General features: G+C 38.1%; 1 protein-coding gene across 11 annotated transcripts in view; it reads left to right on the top strand.

Annotated features, from left to right (window-relative positions):
* Positions 1-21,946, top strand: part of CCSER2 (coiled-coil serine rich protein 2) — a 188,410-nt gene that overhangs the window by 153,209 nt on the left and 13,255 nt on the right. For 5 of the 11 annotated variants that reach the window (XM_024253161.3, XM_054521706.2, XM_063727171.1 and 2 more), the window contains 1 exon segment: positions 20,651-20,735. The exons of the other annotated variants lie outside the window; for them this stretch is intronic. In XM_024253161.3, coding sequence (XP_024108929.1) covers positions 20,651-20,735 — 85 coding nt within the window. 11 annotated transcript variants of the gene reach the window in all.

Raw genomic sequence — 21,946 nt, 5'->3', positions numbered from 1 at the left:
AAGTTACTATAGGAATCATCTGGCCAAATACCTTTGTTTTGTAGATAAGGTAGCAAAAGCTAGGGAGATTAACTGGCGTAGCCAAGTTTCCATAATTAATAAGTGGCTGAGCTAGTACTATAACTTAGGACTCTTGACTGCTAGTTCTAGGTTCTTTTCCCCAAAAGCACATTGAAGAGCCTTTGAAGGAGAGTGGTTTGCTGCCAACAGCAGCAGAGCAAAAATTTGTATTGAGATTTGTCCAAGGGGATTTTGGTATCACTTAATGGCTACAAATAAGATCTCTGAAGTAGAGAATCAACAGGAAATAAGAGGAAGCAATATAATAGTAGAACAGGGGAAAGGAGGAAAAGCAGATATTCACTTGCTCATTCAGCAGATATTTATGTGCCTACTTCATGCCAGGCACTGTATTAATTTGGATGTGTAAATATAAAGAAGAATATAAAAATATATGTGTAAATATAAAGTTCCATCCCTCAAGATGCTTGTAGAAACCTCCAGTGTGCTTAAATGATAGTAAGCTCACTCTTTTTCTGCATGTGAAGAAGCTAAGACTAAGAAGTGACTTATGCAAGTGTTTACACAACTTGTATACAGCAGTCTTATTTTAGTTGCTTTTCTTTTGAGTGGTTGCAGGAGGGTGAGGGGGCTAGAAGGAATAAAGAAGAGAAAAGGATCATAGCTCTGGGAAGGGAGGACAGAGGCTTAATCTTAGTGAGAGATCATAATAAGGACTTACTTCCCTGAGAGGGAAAAAAAAAACAGGTGCCCAGGTTTGCACTGCATGGTAGAAGACTTAGCAGTATACTGTGATAATCCATAGAAACATACTTGTATTTTAAAAATTATTTAATTTATTTTGAGACAGGGTCTTGCTCTGTCACCCAGGCTAGAGTACAATGGTGCAATTATGGTCCACTATAGCCTTGACCTCCTGGGCTCAAGTGATCCTCCTGCCTCAGCCTCCCAACTAGCTGGGACCACAGGTGTGCACCACCATGCCTGGCTAATTTTTTTATTTTTTGTAGAGACAGGGGTCTCACACTCCTGGGCTCAGGTAATCATTTTGCCTCAGCCCCCCCCAAATGCTGGGATTACAGACATGAGCCACCATGCTTGACCACATACTTGTATTTTAAATTACTGAGAAAAAAGTATTTTTGGTTGAAAAGGCATAGTTTCAGTAAGAGTGTAATAAGAAAACTCCTCTACAACCAAGTTAGGTTCAATCTAATGTGAGTACAAAGAAATCTTTTGACATATTAAATTATGTAAGTCATTTTCTCAATAGAAATAATAAAATTCAATACCTCTCATTAAAAGAATGAAAAAATAGAATACTAAGAATACTTTATGAGTAACATGAGGCCAAAAAATGTACGTTTAAAAGAGAAGTACTCTAAAGTGGATTTTTCCTTTTCTATTTTTATTGAGAGATAACGATATATTTATTCTATAGCAAATATAGAAAATAGAGAAGCAAAACAACCTAAGAAAAATTTAAAGTACTTAAATCGTACAAGCCAATGACAGTCATTGTTAACATTTCATATATGGTCTTTCAGCCTTTTTTGGTGATGTGTGTATATGTGTATGTGCCATCTGTCATATCTATTTAGATGGGATTATGTTGTATATGTGGCATTTTAACATACATAGGTAGTGGTGATGGTGGTTGCTATTATTATTTGGTTTGATTTTTTTGCTAAACCAAAATGAAGAAATGCATTACCTTTAATCAAGTTAAGGAATTAATTCCTTTACTGGATGGTCTTTGTAAGGTTCTTGAAATAAATTACTACAGTTTTTTTTCTGAAAAGTTTATACAGGCTTATACTACCACCAACTAAGTATGACCAGACAGTGGCTTGGTGGCCGTGATGTTAGGTTGTGTGATTCAAGTGTTTGATGTCATTAGTTTATTAAAAAAAGCCCCTGATATTTCCCTCCACAAAAGAGGAAATACAAGGGCAGGAGGGTTACCCCTTGTGCCCCACACCATCATTTCAGGTGGTACTGGGAAGCCACTCCCAACTATTTATGTTATGACCATTCCTGTTATGTAATGTTTTCTTACCTTTTAAATTCTTTCTTCCTCCTGGCCTAAAAACCATTTTATCATGCTATTTTCTGCATATATTCAACCTCAGCTTTTGTGTATTGATTTTATATATATTGATCCTCAGAATTTTAGGAGTTTTTTTCTGCCTGTAGTAAAATTTGGCTTTCATGCTACAGGTGCTTTTGGTGTTAGAGCTGTACTGATAAAGATCAAAACTATTTGGGTTTGGTTTGGTTATTACTTGTGAGACTGAACCCAGCAAGGGAATAGTGGCTAGTCACCTGGTGGGTGCTCTTCATTTAGGGCAAGACAAAGGTTTCTACTACCATAGGGAGCTGCCTAAGCCATGCTGTAGGCATAGTACAGGATGTTTTTAAGAATAAGTTTTTAAGAATAGTGTTTTCAGCATTGAGGATCAGAGTGTGAAGCACTTCTTACTGGAGTAAGGGGTCTATCTTCTGCTTGGGAAAGCAATAATATGGTGTTATAAACTCCCCTGAGCCTTGCATTATAAAAAGAGGGCAGCCATAGGACCGTATTCCAGAATTGAGAATGCCCTACTCTAGAGTGACACAGTCCTATACAACTTTCTGTGCTGTCCATTGTAGTAGCCTGTAGCTACATGTGACTGTTGAGCACTTGAAAATGAAGGAAGAGAATTTTAAATTTTGTTTAGTTGTAACTAATTTAAATATAAATAGTCACATGTAGCTAATTGACATCATTTTGGACAAAGCAGCCCTAGACCTAATGATACCTACTTACATGGATATGGAAAGCTGCCTAGAACAATAAGTAAAGGGCAAGTCAGTAAAACCAGTTTTCAGAAGAAATGAAGGAAAATAAAAAAGATGGAGTTCAGATTTAGGTGGAGAAAAAAGAGGGAAAAGAGATAAGAATGAGCTGTAAGAGCAGAAAATGATACTTCCAGAGGAAAGTGGGGCAATTATTTTTCCTCATCTGAGGGGCAAAATACCCAGATTCAATGGTGAAATGAGTAACGTGAAAGGAAGAATAACAATATGGAAGGTGCCTAATCATTCACATGAAAATAGTTGATATTACTGTGAATACTGCTGGAGGTTGTTGGTTATGGGAGAAATCAAGATTCATTTTAAACATAAAAACTTATGAAACTATTTTTAAACATAGTGTACAGATCCATGTACAAGCATATTCTTAAAAATTAGCATTATCTTGGACTGAATTTATGTATTTCCAATACTGTTTTAAAAGCATTTAACATCAGTATTTAAAAATATGAATATTTTGCACATTAAGTAAATTGTAAAATCTTATGATATGTACCTTTTGTAGTCCATTTGTTTGAACACCTCAAGTTAACCAGAGAAGCCAAAATATTAGAAAAAAAAACATTTCTGGACTCATACCTTCAAATGCCTTATTACTTATCCCCTTGAATCTCTACGCAAGGAGAACAGGATAGACCCAAAGGATCTACCTGGCCTGTCATGTAATGACCTGTCCTGGATTACTGTGAAAATTGAGTAGATGAATACACAGACTGTTGTATCGGTATCAGTGTGAAAAGGTGCCTACTAGTTAAAATTCTGAATGGGCACAATTTGATCTAATGCTAATTTTCTCTCATATTTTTAAGAACTAACTCTGTTATATATAGCAAAGAGGCAAGAAAAGATGATTTTATATACATTAAAAATGATCTGTTGGAATTATAGTACTGAATTAAAGATTAATCCATGTTACGGTATATATAAAAGATATGCATATGTAATTTATGTAAGTTCAGCAATTGGAATATGGTCAGCATTGTCAACCACCCTTTTTGTGCTTAGAATTAGGTTTTTGGTCACAGCACTTTGGGAGGCTGAGGCAGGTGGATCACCGGAGGTTGGGAGTTTGAGACCAGCCTGACCAACATGGAGAAACCCCGTCTCTACTAAAAATACAAAAATTAGTCAGGCGTGGTGGTGCATGCCAATAATCCCAGCTACTCGGGGGGCTGAGGCAGGAGAATCACTTGAACCTGGGAGGTGGAGGTTACGGTGAGCTGAGATTGCACCATTGCACTCCAGCCTGGGCAGCAAGAATGAAACTCTGTCTCAAAAAAAAAAAAAAGAATTAGGTTTTTACCTCAGATATACTGAGTCAAGTATTTTCCCATCATAAATATTTATAAAATAGAAAAGGTAAAAGCAGAAAACTATCACAGTTACATCACAAAAATCACATCAAATGTTTATAATTTCCAAAGGAGACAGATTTTACCTAGTTTCTAGCAACCATGGAAATTTATCAGCAAAGAACTCAGCTCTATTTTTTCTTGCCTGAGAAATGGGATGGAATGCTAACCAAAAGACAGTGCAGGCAAAAGATTTATCTTATGAATAATCTCCCCCAAATCCATTTTCTTAGACCATATTCTTTCCTGATTTGGAAATGGGCAAAATTGTTGGTTAATTTTTATGTGGGAAAAATGTCCATTTTTTTTCTTTTCTTTTATTTTTTTTTTTTTGAGATGGAATCTCTCTGTTGCCCAGGCTCAAGTCAGTGGCATGATCTCGGCTCACTGCAACATCCGCCTCTCTGTTGAAGAGATTCTCCCATCTCAGCCTCCCAAGTAGCTGATACCACAGGTGCATCCCACCACACCTGGCTAATTTTTATATATATATATATATATATTTATTTATTTATTATTTATTTTTATTTTTTTTGAGACAGAGTCTCGCTCTGTCGCGATCCCAGCTCACTGCAAGCTCCGCCTCCCAGGTTCACACCATTCTCCTGCCTCAGCCTCCCGAGTAGCTGGGACTACAGGTGCCCGCCACTACGCCTGGCTAATTTTTTGTATTTTTTTTAGTAGAGACGGGGTTTCACCATGTTAGCCAGGATGGTCTTGATCTCCTGACCTCGTGATCCACCTGCCTCTGCCTCCCAAAGTGCTGCGATTACAGGCGTGAGCCACCACACCCAGCCCTAATTTCTATATTTTTAGTAGAGATGGGGTTTCACCATATTGACCAGGCTGGTCTTGAACTCCTGACCTCAGGTAATCTGTCCGCCTCAGCCTCCCAAAGTGCTGGGACCACAGGCGTGAGCCATCCACCATGCCCAGCCAAATGTCCTGATTTTAAATTTAAATGAGCCCATTTATTTCTCTGGAGAGACGTTGCATGCATGTGTGCATGCACGTGTGTGTGTGTGTGTGTGTGTGTCGTTGCATGCATGTGTGCATGCACGTGTGTGTGTGTGTGTGTGTGTGTGTGTGTGTGTGTGTGTGTGTGTGTTCCAAAGGGAATTACTTCTTTGCTAAGTCCTTTTATTTGTATTCACTATTACTTATATTTTTAAATGCCACTGAAAGTATTTTTAGAGAAAATCACATATACATTGGTGTTTAAATAAGTAATATTTATGATCTGGTCATACAGTTATTTTTAAATTATTCAGTGTTTTACTCAATATTAGACATTGGCCATAGAATACAGCCTGTGTTTTGATGACCTGAATGTTGACAGGAGCCATCTGTGTTGCTGAGACATTGTGCGGCATGCAGAATTTATGACAACACAAGAATTCTTTTATGTTTGTCATTTCTTCTATTTTTTTTTTTAAACATTAGTGCTGTGACTTTCTTTCATGTGTACAGGTTAAACCAATAACCAAAAAAACAGAATTGTTTCTTAAGGATACGAACAAATTAAATATGGATATTATAGCAGTTGAGTGGTTTATTGGTTGTAAGTTTACAGTTATCTAAATCTGTATTTTTCAATACCAGATACTAGAACTATAGAAGGCATTTTTGAAACTTTGTTTAAAGTATCCATTGGAAGAAGCAAAGTTTGCCTGTAGTGTAATTAAAAAGAGTGATAAGAAGTTGCAAAAAATGTAGAGATCTGTTTTATTTTTCAACCAATTTTCCACATTAGTTACATTTTACATAATTGTAGTACAATATCAAAACCAGGAAATTGACATTAGTGATGGTGTGTGTGCACGTTTCTGTGCCATTTTATAACTTGTGTAGTAACTGTGCCATTTTATAACTTGTGTAGTAAGGATCATCATATTTAAGGTATAGAACTATTTTACCACCACAGCGTTTTCCCTTGTGTGGTACCTCTTTACATTCATAACCATTCTCACTTTCTCTCACCATTCCTAGCCTCTGGCAACCACTAAATCTGTTTTACATCTTTATAATTTTGTTATTTTCAGATTTTATATAAATAGTATCTTACAGTGTTGAGCTTTGGAGCTTGGCTTTTTAAAACTAGCATAACACCCTGGAGATCCATTCCAGTAGTTGTGTACATCAGTAGTTTGTTTCTTTTTATTGCTGAGTACTGTTCCATGATATGGATGTACCACAGTTTAAATAAACTGTTTAAATAAATAGTAAAGATGTTGATTCTCCCAATTTATGAATATGGTATGTCTCTCCATTAATTTAAACCTTTTTGATTTCTTTAATCAGCATTTTTCAGTTTTCAGAACACTGTTCACTACATGCTTTCTTTTTTTTATTATTATTATACTTTAAGTTCTAGGGTACATGTGCACAACGTGCAGGTTTGTTACATATGTATACATGTGCCGTGTTGGTGTGCTGCACCTATTAACTCGTCGTTTACATTAGGTGTATCTCCTAATGCTATCCCTCCTCTCTCCCCCCAACCCCACAACAGGCCCCGGTGTGTGATGTTCCCCTTCCTGTGTCCAAATGTTCTCATCGTTCAATTCCCACCTATGAGTGAGAACATGCGGTGTTTGTTTTTTTGTTCTTGCGATAGTTGCTGAGAATGATGGTTTCCAGCTTCATCCATGTCCCTACAAAGGACGTGAACTCATCCTTTTTTATGGCTGCATAGTATTCCATGGTGTATATGTGCCACATTTTCTTAATCCAGTCTATCACTGATGGACCTTTGAGTTGGTTCCAAGTCTTTGCTATTGTGAATAGTGCTGCAGTAAACATACGTGTGCATGTGCCTTTATAGCAGCATGATTTATAATCCTTTGGGCATATATCCAGTAATGGGATGGCTGGGTCAAATGGTATTTCTAGTTCTAGATCCTTGAGGAATCACTACACTGTCTTCCACAATGGTTGAACTAGTTTACAGTCCCACCAACAGTGTAAAAGTGTTCCTATTTCTCCACATCTACTCCAGCATCTGTTGTTTCCTGACTTTTTAATGATCGCCATTCTAACTGGTGTGAGATGGTATCTCATTGTGGTTTTGATTTGCATTTCTCTGATGGCCAGTGATGATGAGCATTTTTTCATGTGTTTTTTGGCTGCATAAATGTCTTCTTTTGAGAAGTGTCTGTTCATATCCTTCACCCACTTTTTGATGGGGTTGTTTGTTTTTTTCTTGTAAATTTGTTTGAGTTCTTCGTAGATTCTGGATATTAGCCCTTTGTCAGATGAGTAGATTGCAAAAATTTTCTCCCCTTCTGTAGGTTGCCTGTTCACTCTGATGATAGTTTATTTTGCTGTGCAGAAGCTCCTTAGTTTAATTAGATCCCATTTGTCTATTTTGGCTTTTCTTGCCATTGCTTTTGGTGTTTTGGACATGAAGTCCTTGCCCATGCCTATGTCCTGAATGGTATTGCCTAGGTTTTCTTCTAGGGTTTTTATGGTTTTAGGTCTAACATTTAAGTCTTTCATTCATCTTGAATTAATTTTTGTATAAGGTGTAAGGAAGGGATCTGGTTTCACCTTTCTACATATGGCTAGCCAGTTTTCCCAGCACCATTTATTAAATAGGGAATCCTTTCCCCATTGCTTGTTTTTCTCAGGTTTGTCAAAGATCAGATGGTTGTAGATGTGTGGTATTATTTCTGAGGGCTCTGTTCTGTTCCATTGGTCTATATCTCTGTTTTGGTACCAGTACCATGCTGTTTTGGTTACTGTAGCCTTGTAGTATAGTTTGAAGTCAGGTAGTGCGATGCCTCCATCTTTGTTCTTTTGGCTTAGGATTGTCTTGAAAATGCGGGCTCTTTTTTGGTTCCATATGAACTTTAAAGTAGTTTTTTCCAATTCTGTGAAGAAAGTCATTGGTAGCTTGATGGGGATGGCATCGAATCTATAAATTACCTTGGGCAGTATGACCATTTTGATGATATTGATTCTTCCTACTCATGAGCATGGAATGTTCTTCCATTTGTTTGTGTCCTCTTTTATTTCGTTGAGCAGTGGTTTGTAGTTCTCCTTGAAGAGGTTCTTCACATCCGTTGTAAGTTGGATTCCTATGTATTTTATTGTCTTTGAAGCAATTGTGAATGGGAGTTCTGTCATGATTTGGCTCTTTGTCTGTTATTGGTGTGTAAGAATGCTTGTGATTTTTGCACATTGATTTTGTATCCTGAGACTTTGCTGAAGTTGCTTATCAGCTTAAGATTTTGGGCTGAGACGATGGGGTTTTCTAGATATACAATTATGTCATCTGCAAACAGGGACAATTTGACTTCCTCTTTTCCTAATTGAATACCCTTTATTTCTTTCTCCTGCCTAATTATCCTGGCCAGAACTTCCAACACTATGTTGAATAGGAATGGTGAGAAAGGGCATCCCTGTCTTGTGCCAGTTTTCAAAGGGAATGCTTCCAGTTTTTGTCCATTGAGTATGATATGGGCTGTGGGTTTGTCATAAATAGTTCTGATTATTTTGAGATACGTCCCATCAATACCTAATTTATTGAGAGTTTTTAGCATGAAGGGCTGTTGAATTTTGTCAAAGGCCTTTTCTGCATGTATTGAGATCATCATGTGATTTTTGTCTTTGGTTCTGTTTATATGCTGGATTACATTTATTGATTTGTGTATGTTGAACCAGCCTTGCATCCCAGGGATGAAGCCCACTTGATCATGGTGGATAAGCATTTTGATGTGCTGCTGGATTTGGTTTGCCAGTATTTTATTAAGGATTTTTGCATCGATATTCATCACGGATATTGGTCTAAAATTCTCTTTTTTTGTTGTGTCTCTGCCAGGCTTTGGTATCAGGATGATGCTGGCCTCATAAAATGAGTTAGGGAGGGTTCCCTCTTTTTCTGTTGATTGGAATAGTTTCAGAAGGAGTGGTACCAGCTCCTCCTTGTACCTCTGGTAGAATTCGGCTGTGAATCCATCTGGTCCTGGACTTTTTTTGGTTGGTAGGCTCTTAATTATTGCCTCAGTTTCAGAGCCTGTTTTTGGTCTATTCAGGGATTCAATTTCTTCCTGGTTTAGTCTTGGGAGGGTATATGTGTCAAGGAATTTATCCATTTCTTTTAGATTTTCTAGTTTATTTGCGTAGAGGTGTTTATGGTATTCTCTGATGGTAGTTTGTATTTCTGTGGGATTAGTGGTGATATCCCCTGTATCATTTTTTATTGCATCTATTTTATTCTTCTCTCTTTTCTTCTTTATTAGTCTTGCTAGCGGTCTATCAATTTTTTTGATCCTTTCAAAAAACCAGCTCCTAGATTCATTGATTCTTTTGAAGGGTTTTTTGTGTCTCTATTTCCTTCAGTTCTGCTCTGATCTTAGTTATTTCTTGCCTTCTGCTAGCTTTTGAATGTGTTTGCTCTTGCTTCTCTAGTTCTTTTAATTGTGATGTTAGGGTGTCAATTTTAGATCTTTCCTGCTTTCTCTTGTGGGCATTTAGTGCTATAAATTTCCCTCTACACACTGCTTTAAATGTGTCCCAGAGATTCTGGTATGTTGTGTCTTTGTTCTCATTGGTTTCAAAGAACATCTTTATTTCTGCCTTCATTTCCTTATGTACCCAGTAGTCATTCAGGAGCAGGTTGTTCAGTTTCCATGTAGTTGCACAGTTTTGAGTGAGTTTCTTAATCCTGAGTTCTAGTTTGATTGCACTGTGGTCTGAGAGACAGTTTGTTATAGTTTCTGTTCTTTTACATTTGCTGAGGAGTGCTTTACTTCAACTATGTGGCCAATTTTGGAGTAAGTGTGATGTGGTGCTGAGAAGAATGTATAGTCTGTTGATTTGAGGTGGAGAGTTCTGTAGATGTCTGTTAGGTCCGCTTGGTGCAGAGCTGCTGAGTTCAATTCCTGGATATCGTTGTTAACTTTCTGTCTCGTTGATCTGTCTAATGTTGACAGTGGGGTGTTAAAGTCTCTCATTATTATTGTGTGGGAGTCTAAGTCTCTTTCTAGGTCTCTAAGGATTTGCTTTATGAATCTGGGTGCTCCTGTATTGGGTGCATATATATTTAAGATAGTTAGCTCTTGTTGAATTGATCCCTTTACCATTATGTAATGGCCTCTTTTGTCTCTTTTGATCTTTGTTGGTTTAAAGTCTGTTTTATCAGAGACTAGGATTGCAACCCCTGCCTTTTTTTTGTTTTCCATTTGCTTGTTAGATCTTCCTCCATCCCTTTATTTTGAGCCTATGTGTGTCTCTGCACATGAGATGGGTCTCCTGAATACAGCACACTGATGGGTCTTGACTCTTTATCCAATTTGCCAGTCTGTGTCTTTTAATTGGAGCATTTAGCCCATTTACATTTAAGGTTAATATTGTTATGTGTGAATTTGATCCTGTCATTATGATGTTAGCTGGTTATTTTGCTCGTTAGTTGATGCAGTTTCTTCCTAGCATCGTTGATCTTTACAATTTGGCATGTTTTTGCAGTGGCTGGTACCAGTTGTTCCTTTCCATGTTTAGTGCTTCCTTCAGGAGCTCTTGTAGGGCAGGCCTGGTGGTGACAAAGTCTCTCAGCATTTGCTTGTCTGTAAAGGATTTTATTTCTCCTTCACTTATGAAGCTTAGTTTGGCTAGATATGAAATTCTGGGTTGAAAATTCTTTTCTTTAAGAATGTTGAATATTGGCCCCCACTCTCTTCTGGCTTGTAGAGTTTCTGCCAAGAGATCTGCTGTTAGTCTGATGGGCTTCCCTTTGTGGGTAACCCGACCTTTCTCTCTGGCTGCCCTTAACATTTTTTCCCTCATTTCAACTTTGGTGAATCTGACAATTATGTGTCTTGGAGTTGCTCTTCTCGAGGATTATCTTTGTGGCGTTCTCTGTATTTCCTGAATTTGAATGTTGGCCTGCCTTGCTAGGTTGGGGAAGTTCTCCTGGATAATATCCTGCAGAGCGTTTTCCAACTTGGTTCCATTCTCCCCGTCACTTTCAGGTACACCAATCAGACGTAGATTTGGTCTTTTCAAATAGTCCCATATTTCTTGGAGGCTTTGTTCGTTTCTTTTTACTCTTTTTTCTCTAAATTTCTGTTCTCACTTCATTTCATTCATTTGATCTTCAGTCACTGATACCCTTTCTTCCAGTTGATCAAATCAGCTACTGAAGCTTGTGCATTCGTCACGTAGTTCTCGTGCCATGGTTTTCAGCTCCATCAGGTCATTTAAGGACTTCTCTACACTGGTTCTTCTAGTTAGCCATTTGTCTAATCTTTTCTCAAGGTTGTTAACTTCTTTGCATTGGGTTCGAACTTCCTCCTTTAGCTTGGAGAAGTTTGATCTTCTCAAGCCTTCTTCTCTCAACTTGTCAAAGTCATTCTCCCTCCAGCTTTGTTCTGTTGCTGGCGAGGAGCTGCGTTCCTTTGGAGGGGGAGAGGTTCTCGATTTTTAGAATTTTCAGCTTTTCTGCTCTGTTTTTTCCCCATCTTTGTGGTTTTATCTACCTTTAGTCTTTGATGATGGTGACTGACAGATGGGATTTTGGCGTGGATGTCCTTTCTGTTTGTTAGTTTTCCTTCTAATAGTCAGGACCCTCAGCTGCAGGTCTGGTGGAGTTTGCTGGAGGTCCACTCAAGACCCTGTTTGCCTGAGTAGCAGCAGCGGAGGCTGCAGAACAGCGAATATTGCTGAACAGCAAGTGTTTCTGCCTGATCATTCCTCTGGAAGCTTTGTCTCAGATGGGTACCCGGCTGTGTGAGGTGTCAGTCTGCCCCTACTGGGGGGTGCCTCCCAGTTAGGCTACTTGGAAGTCAGGGACCCACTTGAGGAGGCAGTCTGTCCGTTCTCAGATCTCAAACTCCATGCTGGGAGAACCATTACTCTCTTCAAAGCTGTCAGACAGGGACATTTAAGTCTGCAGAGGTTTCTGCTGCCTTTTGTTCGGCTATGCCCTGCCCTCAGAGGTGGAGTCTACAGAGGCAGGCAGGCCTCCTTGAGCTGAGGTGGGCTCCACCCAGTTTGAGCTTCCCGGCCACTTTCTTTACCAACACAAGCCTCAGCAATGGTGGGCACCCCTCCCCCAGCCTCACTGCCGCCTTGCAGTTCGATCTCAGACTGCTGTGCTAGCAATGAGCGAGGCTCCATGGGCGTGGGACCCTCCGAGCCAGGTGCAGGATATAATCTCCTGGTGTGCCGTTTGCTGAGACCGTTGGAAAAGCGCAGTATTAGGGTGGGAGTGACCCGATTTTCCAGGAGCCATCTGTCATCCCTTCCCTTGGCTAAGAAAGGGAATTCCTTGACCCTTTCTGCTTCCCAGGTGAGGGGATGCCTCGCCCTGCTTCGGCTCACACTCTGTGGGCTGCACCCACTGTCCTGTCCCCACTGTCCAACGAGCCCCAGTGAGATGAACCCAGTACCTCAGTTGGAAATGCAGAAATCACCCGTCTTCTGCGTTGCTCACGCTGGGAGCTATAGGCTGGAGCTGTTCCTATTCGGCCATCTTCTTTGGTGTAATCTACATGCTTTCTTAGATTTCTTTCTGGGGTAGTTATAAGTGATACTGTTTGTTAAATTTCACTTTCCCTGTGCTGATTGCTGATACTTAGAAGTAAAATTGATTTCTGGGCCGAGTGCGGTGGCTCACGCCTGTAATCCCACCACTTTGGGAGGCTGAAGTGGGCGGATCACGAGGTCAGGAGATCGAGACCATCCTGGCTAACACAATGAAACTCTGTCTCTACTAAAAATACAAAATATTATCCAGGCATGGTGGCAGGCGCCTGTAGTCCCAGCTACTCAGGAGGCTGAGGCAGGAGGATGGCATTATCTCGGGAGGTGGAGCTTGCAGTGAGCAGAGATTGCGCCACTGCACTGCAGCCTGGGCGGCAGAACGAGACTCTGTCTCCAAAAATAAAAAAGAAAGAAATAAAATTGATTTCTGTATATTGACCTTTTATTTTGTGAGCTTAGTAAACTCACTTATAAGTTTGGAGAGTTTTTCTGTAGTTTGAGGTTTTCTATGTTGACCATTATGTCATCTGTAAATAGTAACAGTGTTCTCACTTTTTGATCTGATGTCTTTTATTTCCCTTCTTTGCATTATGTCACCAGCTTGGATTTTCATTACTGTGTTGCATAAGAATTATGAGAATGGGCATTCTTGCCTTTTTCCTAATCTAAGGGGAAAAAGCATTCAGTCTTTCACCTTTAGGTAGATGTTAGCTATCGATATTTGGGAGATGGTTTTTATCAAGTTGAAGTAGTTTCCCTCTATTCCTAGATTGCTAAGAGTTTTTATCATGAATATGAGTTAGATTTTGTTACTTTTGTTTCGGTAATTGCTACGAACCTATGAGTTTTCTTCTTTAGCCTGTTGATTGCGCACTGATTGATTTTCTAATAGTAAACTAATCTCACAGGCCTGAAATAAACCCCCTTTAGTCATGGTATGTAGTTCTTTTTATATATTCCTGAATTCTAGTTAGTAGTATTTTGTTAAAGATTTTTACATCTGTATTCTGGGGGTTAATGCTTTTTATTCTTTATTTTTCTTTTGTTGTACTGTCTTTGTCTGCTTTTGTATTAAGTTAAATCTGGCCTCATAAATACTTTGGAAGGTGTTTTCTCGTCTGCTTTATGGAAGAGATAGTGTAGAATTAATGGTTAATTCTTCTTTAAACATTTAGTAGAATTTAGCAGTAAAATTATCTGGGCCTGGAGATTTCTTTTTTGGGAGTTTTAAAGTTATAAATTCAATGTCTTTAATAGTTATTGACCTATTCAAATGACTTCTTTCATCTTGGATGAATTTTGATAGTTTGTGGTTTTGAGGAATTGGCCCTTTTTCTCAGTTGTCAAATTTATGACTGTAAAGTTGTTCATAATATTCCTTTATTACCTTAATGGCTGGAGGGTCTGTAGTGATATTCCTTATTTCATTCTGATTTTGGTAAATAACCTTCTCTCTTTTTCTTTGTCAGTCTTGCTAGTGGTTTGTCAATTTTACAGATCTTTTCAAAGAACCAACATTTTGTTTTCTTGATTTTCTCTATTTTTCTATGTTCAATTTCAAGGATCCTGCTCTTTTTATAGTGAAAGTGAGTTTATTAGAGAAGTAAAGAAACAAAAGAATTGTTACTCCATAGACAGAGCCCTGAGGGCTGCTAGTTGGCTATTTTTAATGGTTATTTCTCAATCATATGCTAAGCAAGGGGTGGATTATTCATGAGTTTTCCGAGAAAGGAACGAGAATTTCCCAAAACTTTGGGTTTCTCTTCCTTTTAAACTACATAGGGCAGCAGTCCCCAACCTTTTTGACATCAGGGACTGGTTTCATGGAAGACAACTTTTCCACAGATGGGGAAGAGGGTTGTGGGAGCGGTGTGGATGGTTTCAGGATGATTCAAGTGCATCACATTTATTGTGCACTTTATTTCTATTATGATTACATTGTAATATATAATTATACAACTCACCATAATGTGGAATCAGTGGGAGCCCTGAGCTTATTTTTATGCAGCTAGATGGTCCTATCTGGGGGTGATGGGAAACAGTGACAGATTATCAGGCATTAGATTATCATAAGGAGCAAGCAACCTAGATTTCTCGCATGTGCAGTTCACAATAAAGTTCCTGCTTCTGTGAGAATCTAATGCTGCTGCTGATCTTACTGGAGGCAGAGTTCAGGTGATAATGCAAGCAATGGGCAGTAGCTGTAAATACAGATGAAGCTTCAACTCACTCGCCTGCTGCTCACCTCCTGCTGTGTTGTCAGGTTGCTAATAGCCCATGGATTGGTACTGGTCCGTGGCCCAGGGATTGGAGACCCATGATGTAGGGTAACTTCCAGACATTCCAATGGCATTTGTGAACTGTCAGGTGCTGGTGGGAGTGTCTTTTGGCAAGCTAATGTATTATAATTAGCATATAATGAGCAGTAAGGATGACCAGAGGTCACTTTCATTGCCGTCTTGGTTGTGGTGGGTTTTGGCCAGCTTCTTTACTGCATCATATTTTATCGGCATGGTCTTTGTGAACTGTTATCTTAATGCCAACCTCCTCATCCAGTGACTCATCTGGTGACTGAGAATGCCTGAACTCCTGGGAATGTAGTCCAGCTGGTCTTATCCTCATTTTACCCAGCCCCTGTTCAAGATGGAATTGCTCTGATTCAAATGCTTCTATTTCCCCCTCCCCTTTACAAGGGGACCCTTAATCCTAAAGGTTGTAGAGGGACCAAGATCCATCTTCTGTAGTGTCTTTTGGCTTAATAGGGGTGATAATATTCCTTCCTAACTTGTAGGGTCTCTTGTATTCAAGGTAGAGTGAAGCGCAGTCATAAAGCGGCTATGTGGAGAAAGGCATTCATAACTCTAAGTCCTGACAAAAGTGATATTTGGGAGACCAAAGTATTATCTGTTCATGGTTCGTTATGGAATATATTACCGGAAAGAGAGGGTTCTTGGATCTCACACAGGAAATCTTGGGTGAGTCCACAGAGTAAAGTGAAAATGAGTTTATTAGAGAAGTAAAGAAACAAAAGAATGGTTACACCACAGAACTGCTGATGTCTGCTATCTTTTTTTTTTTTTCTTTCATCTTACTTTGGGTTTATTTTGGTCTTATTTTCTCTAGTTTCTTAAGACATCAGTTTAGCTTATTGATGGGCTTTTTTTCTCTTTTCTGTCTCTACTTCAGCTGTTTCCTACATATTATATATTTTTTCAGCTGTTTCCTATACATTATGTATTTTCTTTTGCATTCAGTTTGATATGTTTTTTTTGTTTTTTCTCTTGAGAGTTCCTCTCTGACTGACCCATGGATAACGTAGGGGTATGAATGTTAGTATCCAAGTGTTTGGACGTATTCGTGTCATCTTTCTGTTATTGATTTCTAATTTGATCCCATTGTGGTCAGAGAACACATTCTGTATAATTTCAATATTTTAACTTTGTTGTGGTTTGTCTTGTGGCCCAAACTATGGTCTGTCTTGGTAAATGTTCTGTGGATGCTTGAAAAGATTGCTTTTTGCTATTGTTGGATAGAATATTCTGTAAGCATTGACTAGGTGCTGTTGTTAGTGGTGTCCTTGAGTTTTATATCATTGCTGATTTTCTTGTCTAGTTATTTTTATCAGTTGTTGGGATGGGGTGTTGAGCTCTCCACCTGTAATTGTAGATTTGGCGATTCTCTCAGTTTTACGAGATTATGCTTCAGCTACTATACATTTCTGCAGTTTGGTGTACTGTTAGGATCACTGTGTCTTCTTGGTAGATTGACCTTTTTATCATTTTGTGAGGTCTCTTTCTATATGTGGGTATTCTTTTTGCTCTGAAGTCTATTTGATAATAATACAAGCACATCAAATTTCTTTTTTTTTTTTGGTGTGGTATATCTTTTTCATCTTTTATTTTAAAATATATATATTTTGATACATAACATGAATTTCCTGTAATCTGCATATAGTTAGGCCATGAATCTACCAATCTGTCTTTTAATGGGTATATTTCAGCCCTTTATATTTAATGTAATTTTTGCTATGTAAGTCTGCCATTTTATTTTTTTTCTTTTTTCTTTATTTCTGTTTTTTCTTTTCTGTATATTAGTTTTTTAATAATTCCATTTTTATTTATATATAGTGTTTTGAGTTTATGTCTTTATAATAATGTTTTAGTTGTTGCTCTAGGCATTATATTTCACACACACACACATATATTTAACTATATATAGTCTACTACATGTAGAAACCTTATGTCCCTTTAAGTCCCTTTTCCTCCCTGATTTATAAGTTTCTTAAATATTTTCTATGCGTATTTTAAGAAGTACATAAGAAAATGTCACAGCCATGCAAGGGTGGAGGCCTACACTCCCCAGTCCTCTCTTTCTTTTTTCTTTTTTGAGACGGAGTCTCGCTCTGTCGCCCAGGCTGGAGTGCAGTGGGGTGATCTTGGCTCATAGCAAGCTCCATCTCCTGGGTTCACACCATTCTCCTGCCTCAGCCTCCCAAGTAGCTGGGACTACAGGCACCTGCCACCACACCCAGCTAATTTTTTGTATTTTTAGTAGAGACGGGGTTTCACCATGTTAGCCAGGATGGTCTGGATCTCCTGACCTCATGATCTGCCCACCTTGGCCTCCCAAAGTGCTGGGATTACAGGCATGAGCCACCGCGCCCAGCCTTCCCAGTCCTCCCTTTCTGATGGGAATGGGGGCTGGGGCCACAGGTTTTTCTGTGGTGTTAGGTAGATTACTGGATACGAGTTTTCTGCATTGCTAGTCTTCCTCTTTCCTGATCCTTTGGCTAGAGAGTGCAGGCTTTCTTAAATTTTTTTGTGTGTTCCTTGTCATTTCCAGGGGCTGGCTTCTCTATCACTCATTTTAGGATACATTAGGCAAAAAGAAAATCACCATATTTTTCCTTGGGTCCCAAGCTGGTCTCACTTTTTCTCTCTACCTTTCAGAGTATTGTGTTTTATATATAGTGCCCAGGGGTTTTAGCTGTATTTGACAGCAGGAAGAGGGAGAAGTATGTCTACTCCATCTTTTCCTGAAACTGGAATTCCCTCTTCTATTAAATGCTGATCAGAGTATGTTATTTCTACTCTCTATAAGTAAATTGACAAGAAGCTAAGTAGTTGACACCAAGGAAAGTAAGAGAGCTGTTATTCTCAGGGTGGTTATATTTAGTAGAAGAATTTTTAAGATACTCAAATCAAAGTAATGAAAAGAGGAAGAAATATTCCACCAATTGCTGTGGGTGTTTATAAACAAGAATGATCATAATTAATTTAGGCAGGATCAGGAAAAGCTTTTAGGAAATGGGTTTGAAAGAGCCTAAGGGGGCTGGATAGGATTTTGACAGATGGGTAGAGAAGTGGAAGACACATTGTAGGTGGCAGAAATAAAATGAGTAACATTCTTTGTCTTTCTGGGCATAAGTTCAGATGGCATACAACTGTTTGATAGGCTAATAGATGGGTGCCCCTTGGCAGTGGCAGGCAGCGCTGTTTATTTATTTCACAAGGTTGTCTTTCCCTTATACTCAGACCTATGCCAGAGATTATGATTTGTTGGTCTTGGGGAAATGAAGACAGATATCATTGTTTCTGTTTTTAAAATTTCTTAGGTGGGTGTGTGGCCAGGATTGACAGATGCTACAGCTGCATCTCTAGATAAACACAGTAAATTAATTTAATTTTGTTTAAATCAGTAAATAGTTACTTAGTGTCTGCTACATGCTAGGGGAGTTTTAGGCTATAGAAGGTGGGACATCTAATATCTTTTAAAACTCCTGCCAAGTTATAGGTACTGTGACAGATACTTTCACCTAAATTATTTCAGGAATTAATGATCTAGCAGGAGAGACAATTTAATACAAAATCGATTGTTTTAAATGCTATATAAATAGAGTTATGAAATTAAAAATAGAGTTATAAAATTACTGGAGTGGAGATGGGGACAGATATGAGTAACTAAATTATAGGAACTAAAAGTAAGAGGGTTCTTCAAGATGAACCAGTCCAGCCTCTGCATCTGACAAATAAGGAAACTGAGGCTCAAAAATCAGTAATTTTCTCAAGGTTACAAGGCTTGGGAAAGATCCAAGGAAAAAAAGTTTCCCTGATTCCAAGGTCAGTGCTATTTCCACAGACCTGCAAAGGTAAACATACCTCTTTGATGAAGGAATCTATGACTCTTTTCTTAAACATGTCTATGAAGTTCCCATCTGAAAGTTTCTTTACTTAGTAGTACAGTGGGTAGAAGCTTGGTTCTGCAAAACGCATAAGGAGGATTTGGTTGAGAATTTGTTTAGTATAAATACAGCCTTTGAACCAAAACATTTCACAAACAGCATAACAGCAGGTAGTATCTATGGAGAGCATCTGGGGTCATCACCTTACTCAATGTTTTCTAAGCTGTTTTTGCCAAATTAGCAAAAGAAAAAAGTATAATAATTTCAAAAGCTAAGATTTTATTTACTAGGATATCCTAAAGATTGTTAATTTAATTTTTGTGGCTGTTTTTTTCCCTTCATCAACATAGAAAATGGATCTTTTATGTTTCTGTTTTATATTGAACAATGTGGGATCACCCTTAAATTTAAAGAAGTATTTGATTATACCTGAGTCAAAGAATGTTGATACGGAAAATGAGAAAAATTTTTTTCATTTCAGACCGTTCATAAGATCTGTAAACACTGATAAACTATTATCATAATTTTTAATACAGTACTATTTTTAAGTCAGATTAATTGGTCTGAAAAAATATACATAATTTCTTTTGCAGATTTAACTGGGTATGATGATGATTTATAGGCTGATTTTCCTTGATGATATTTTAAGAGTGTTTCAGTAGTTTTTTTTGTGCATATGTTTCAGTCAGTGAGGAGGCTAGGGACATAAGACCTGATATGGTTCCCTTTGTATAACATTGAACAGTTACTTTCTTGAAAAAACTTTTTTCTGTAAAGTGAGGACATTGAAGTAAATGACATTTCAAGAGTATCGTAGTTCTGATAATCTGTGATTAAAATAAGTAAAGCTAAAAAGCCACAAGTTATTGAAATTAAAAAGCATGTCCACGTAACCGGTGGCCTACATATCACATTACAACATCCTGAATCTTTTTTAATGCTGTGTTGGTTTTGCTAACTTTAGCTAATGTTCTTTATTTTTACCTGCTAATCCTCTGAAAACCTGTGATTTAAGAAGAAATTTTATTTTTTTTTCAGACGGAGTCTTGCTCTGTCGCCCAGGCTGGAATGCAGTGGCGCGATCTCGGCTCACTGCAACCTCCACCTCCCAGGTTCAAGCAATTCTCCTACCTTAGCCTCCCGAGTAACTGGGATTACAGGTGGCTGCCACCACACCTGGCTAATTTTTGTATTTTTAGTTAAGACGGGGTTTCACCATTTTGGCCGGGCTGGTCTTCAACTCCTGACCTCATGATCCACCCGCCTCGTCCTCCCAAAGTGCTGGGATTACATGCGTGAGCCCACTGCACCCAGCCAAAATAAAAATTTTTAGATGATAATTTTTTTGTATTGCCTGATTCACAAATTGGTGCATTTTCAGTGTGTTTAACACCTAAAGTCTATCTCCCCCTTTAAATTCCTTCCTTTTCTGCAAAAGACTGGAATCTGCTACTTTAACAAGAGATATATGATGATAAATGTAATGTATACCAGAAAGAATATATTATTTCTTGTACATTGTACTACAAATATTAGAGGAAAATAATTTTTTAAAAAAATATTAAAAATGACTAGGTTTGGATTATGATGTATTTTTAGTAATTTGAGCTGCCTGTATTTTAAAAAAATGAAATCTGTCTTCTCGTTAACACTATTGCTCTGTGTTATTTACAAGTAAAACAAAGTATGACTTGGTTTCTCTATTTTTTGGTTCCCTTTTTTATTATACCTCCCTACCCCATCTCTCTCTGCACAGGGTGGGTATTCTGCTCCCTCCTTCTCTCCTTGGCAGGGCTCCTTCCAGGGGATCCCACGGACTGTTCCACCGCACCGCAGACAGAGTGAGTCTGTGTCTCTCACTCCTATCCTGCTCTGGCTTCCCCTTCATGGTATTTCCCTTCTGCATGACCTGTTCCTCCCCAGCACCTCCTTTTCTATCCTGAGTGCTCTGCAGGCATCTGCTAAAGCAGCACTCTCTGTGGTCTCCTCTCTTAACACTTCTTTTACTGCATGTAAACAGACCTCTACTTAGAGCCTTATGGAAGCTGTCTGAGGTTAATTTCATTCTAATACTGTTTAAACCTATTGCCAGTGACCCTAGACCTACTGACATGCATCTGTCTTTAATGCATTTTCAAAACCTTGAAATATGTGAATAAAAATTGTTGTGTTATCTAATTGTTTTAAAAAGTGTACATGCGATCTACAATGGTATGATGGACAGATGCATAATGTGTAGGGAGCAGGCTTACTAGACCATTGCACATTTCTTTAAATAATATTTCCTAATTAAGGGCTTGGATTGCATTTCACTGTCATCTAAAATAAAGATATTTCTAATTGTTTTTTCTAAAAGTGGTTTAAAACAACTAAGATGTTTTTGTAATTTGTCAGCTTTACAGCACAGAAGAAATGGCTTTTGAATATGCATGGTTTACTAACATTTCTAATGATTTAGTTACTGTTTAACCTTAAAATTTTTGTTTATGTTAAATCTCTTTTCCAAAACAGTATGGGTTATTTTGTTTTATGTACTTAAGTATGCCTGGTAAGTTGGTTATATTTTATCTTTTTTGAAAAGTCACCCATAAAAAGCTATTATTAATGAAAATGAAATATAAATACAGTCAATCAGAGATATTTTTATGCCTTCTCCAAGGATTTATCCTGATTTGTGATTCATTCAATTTTTTCATTATCCATTTCCATGTGAAGTATCAAAGGTGTCAAAGGAGGAAATTTTAAGTAATTAGGAATGTGATTTATTTAAAGAAAATTTTATTTCTTGAATTAGCCAAAATTATGAGGTATCGACATGAATTCCAGAGAAGGCATGAAGTTTATTTTTTGGCTGCTACACCTCTCCTTCCCTTCTGTACTTTTTGTTTTAAAGAAAAATCATTTCTGTAGGCTTTTATATGATGTTCTTTAGTAGCAAGTTCATTTGTTTACTGGAAGCAATGAGAAAAGGAGTTTTTTTGTCCTCCTCCTTTTCTGTCTCCCACCACCTTGGTAACTCCTCCTTTTCACTTCTCTTGTCGTCAAGTAAGTT

This window comes from Pongo abelii, chromosome 8 (assembly GCF_028885655.2).
Source record: "Pongo abelii isolate AG06213 chromosome 8, NHGRI_mPonAbe1-v2.0_pri, whole genome shotgun sequence".
In the NCBI taxonomy this organism is placed as follows: Eukaryota; Metazoa; Chordata; class Mammalia; order Primates; family Hominidae; genus Pongo; species Pongo abelii.
Note: the sequence above shows the minus strand (reverse complement) of the source record. Positions and strands in the feature narration are given on the sequence as shown.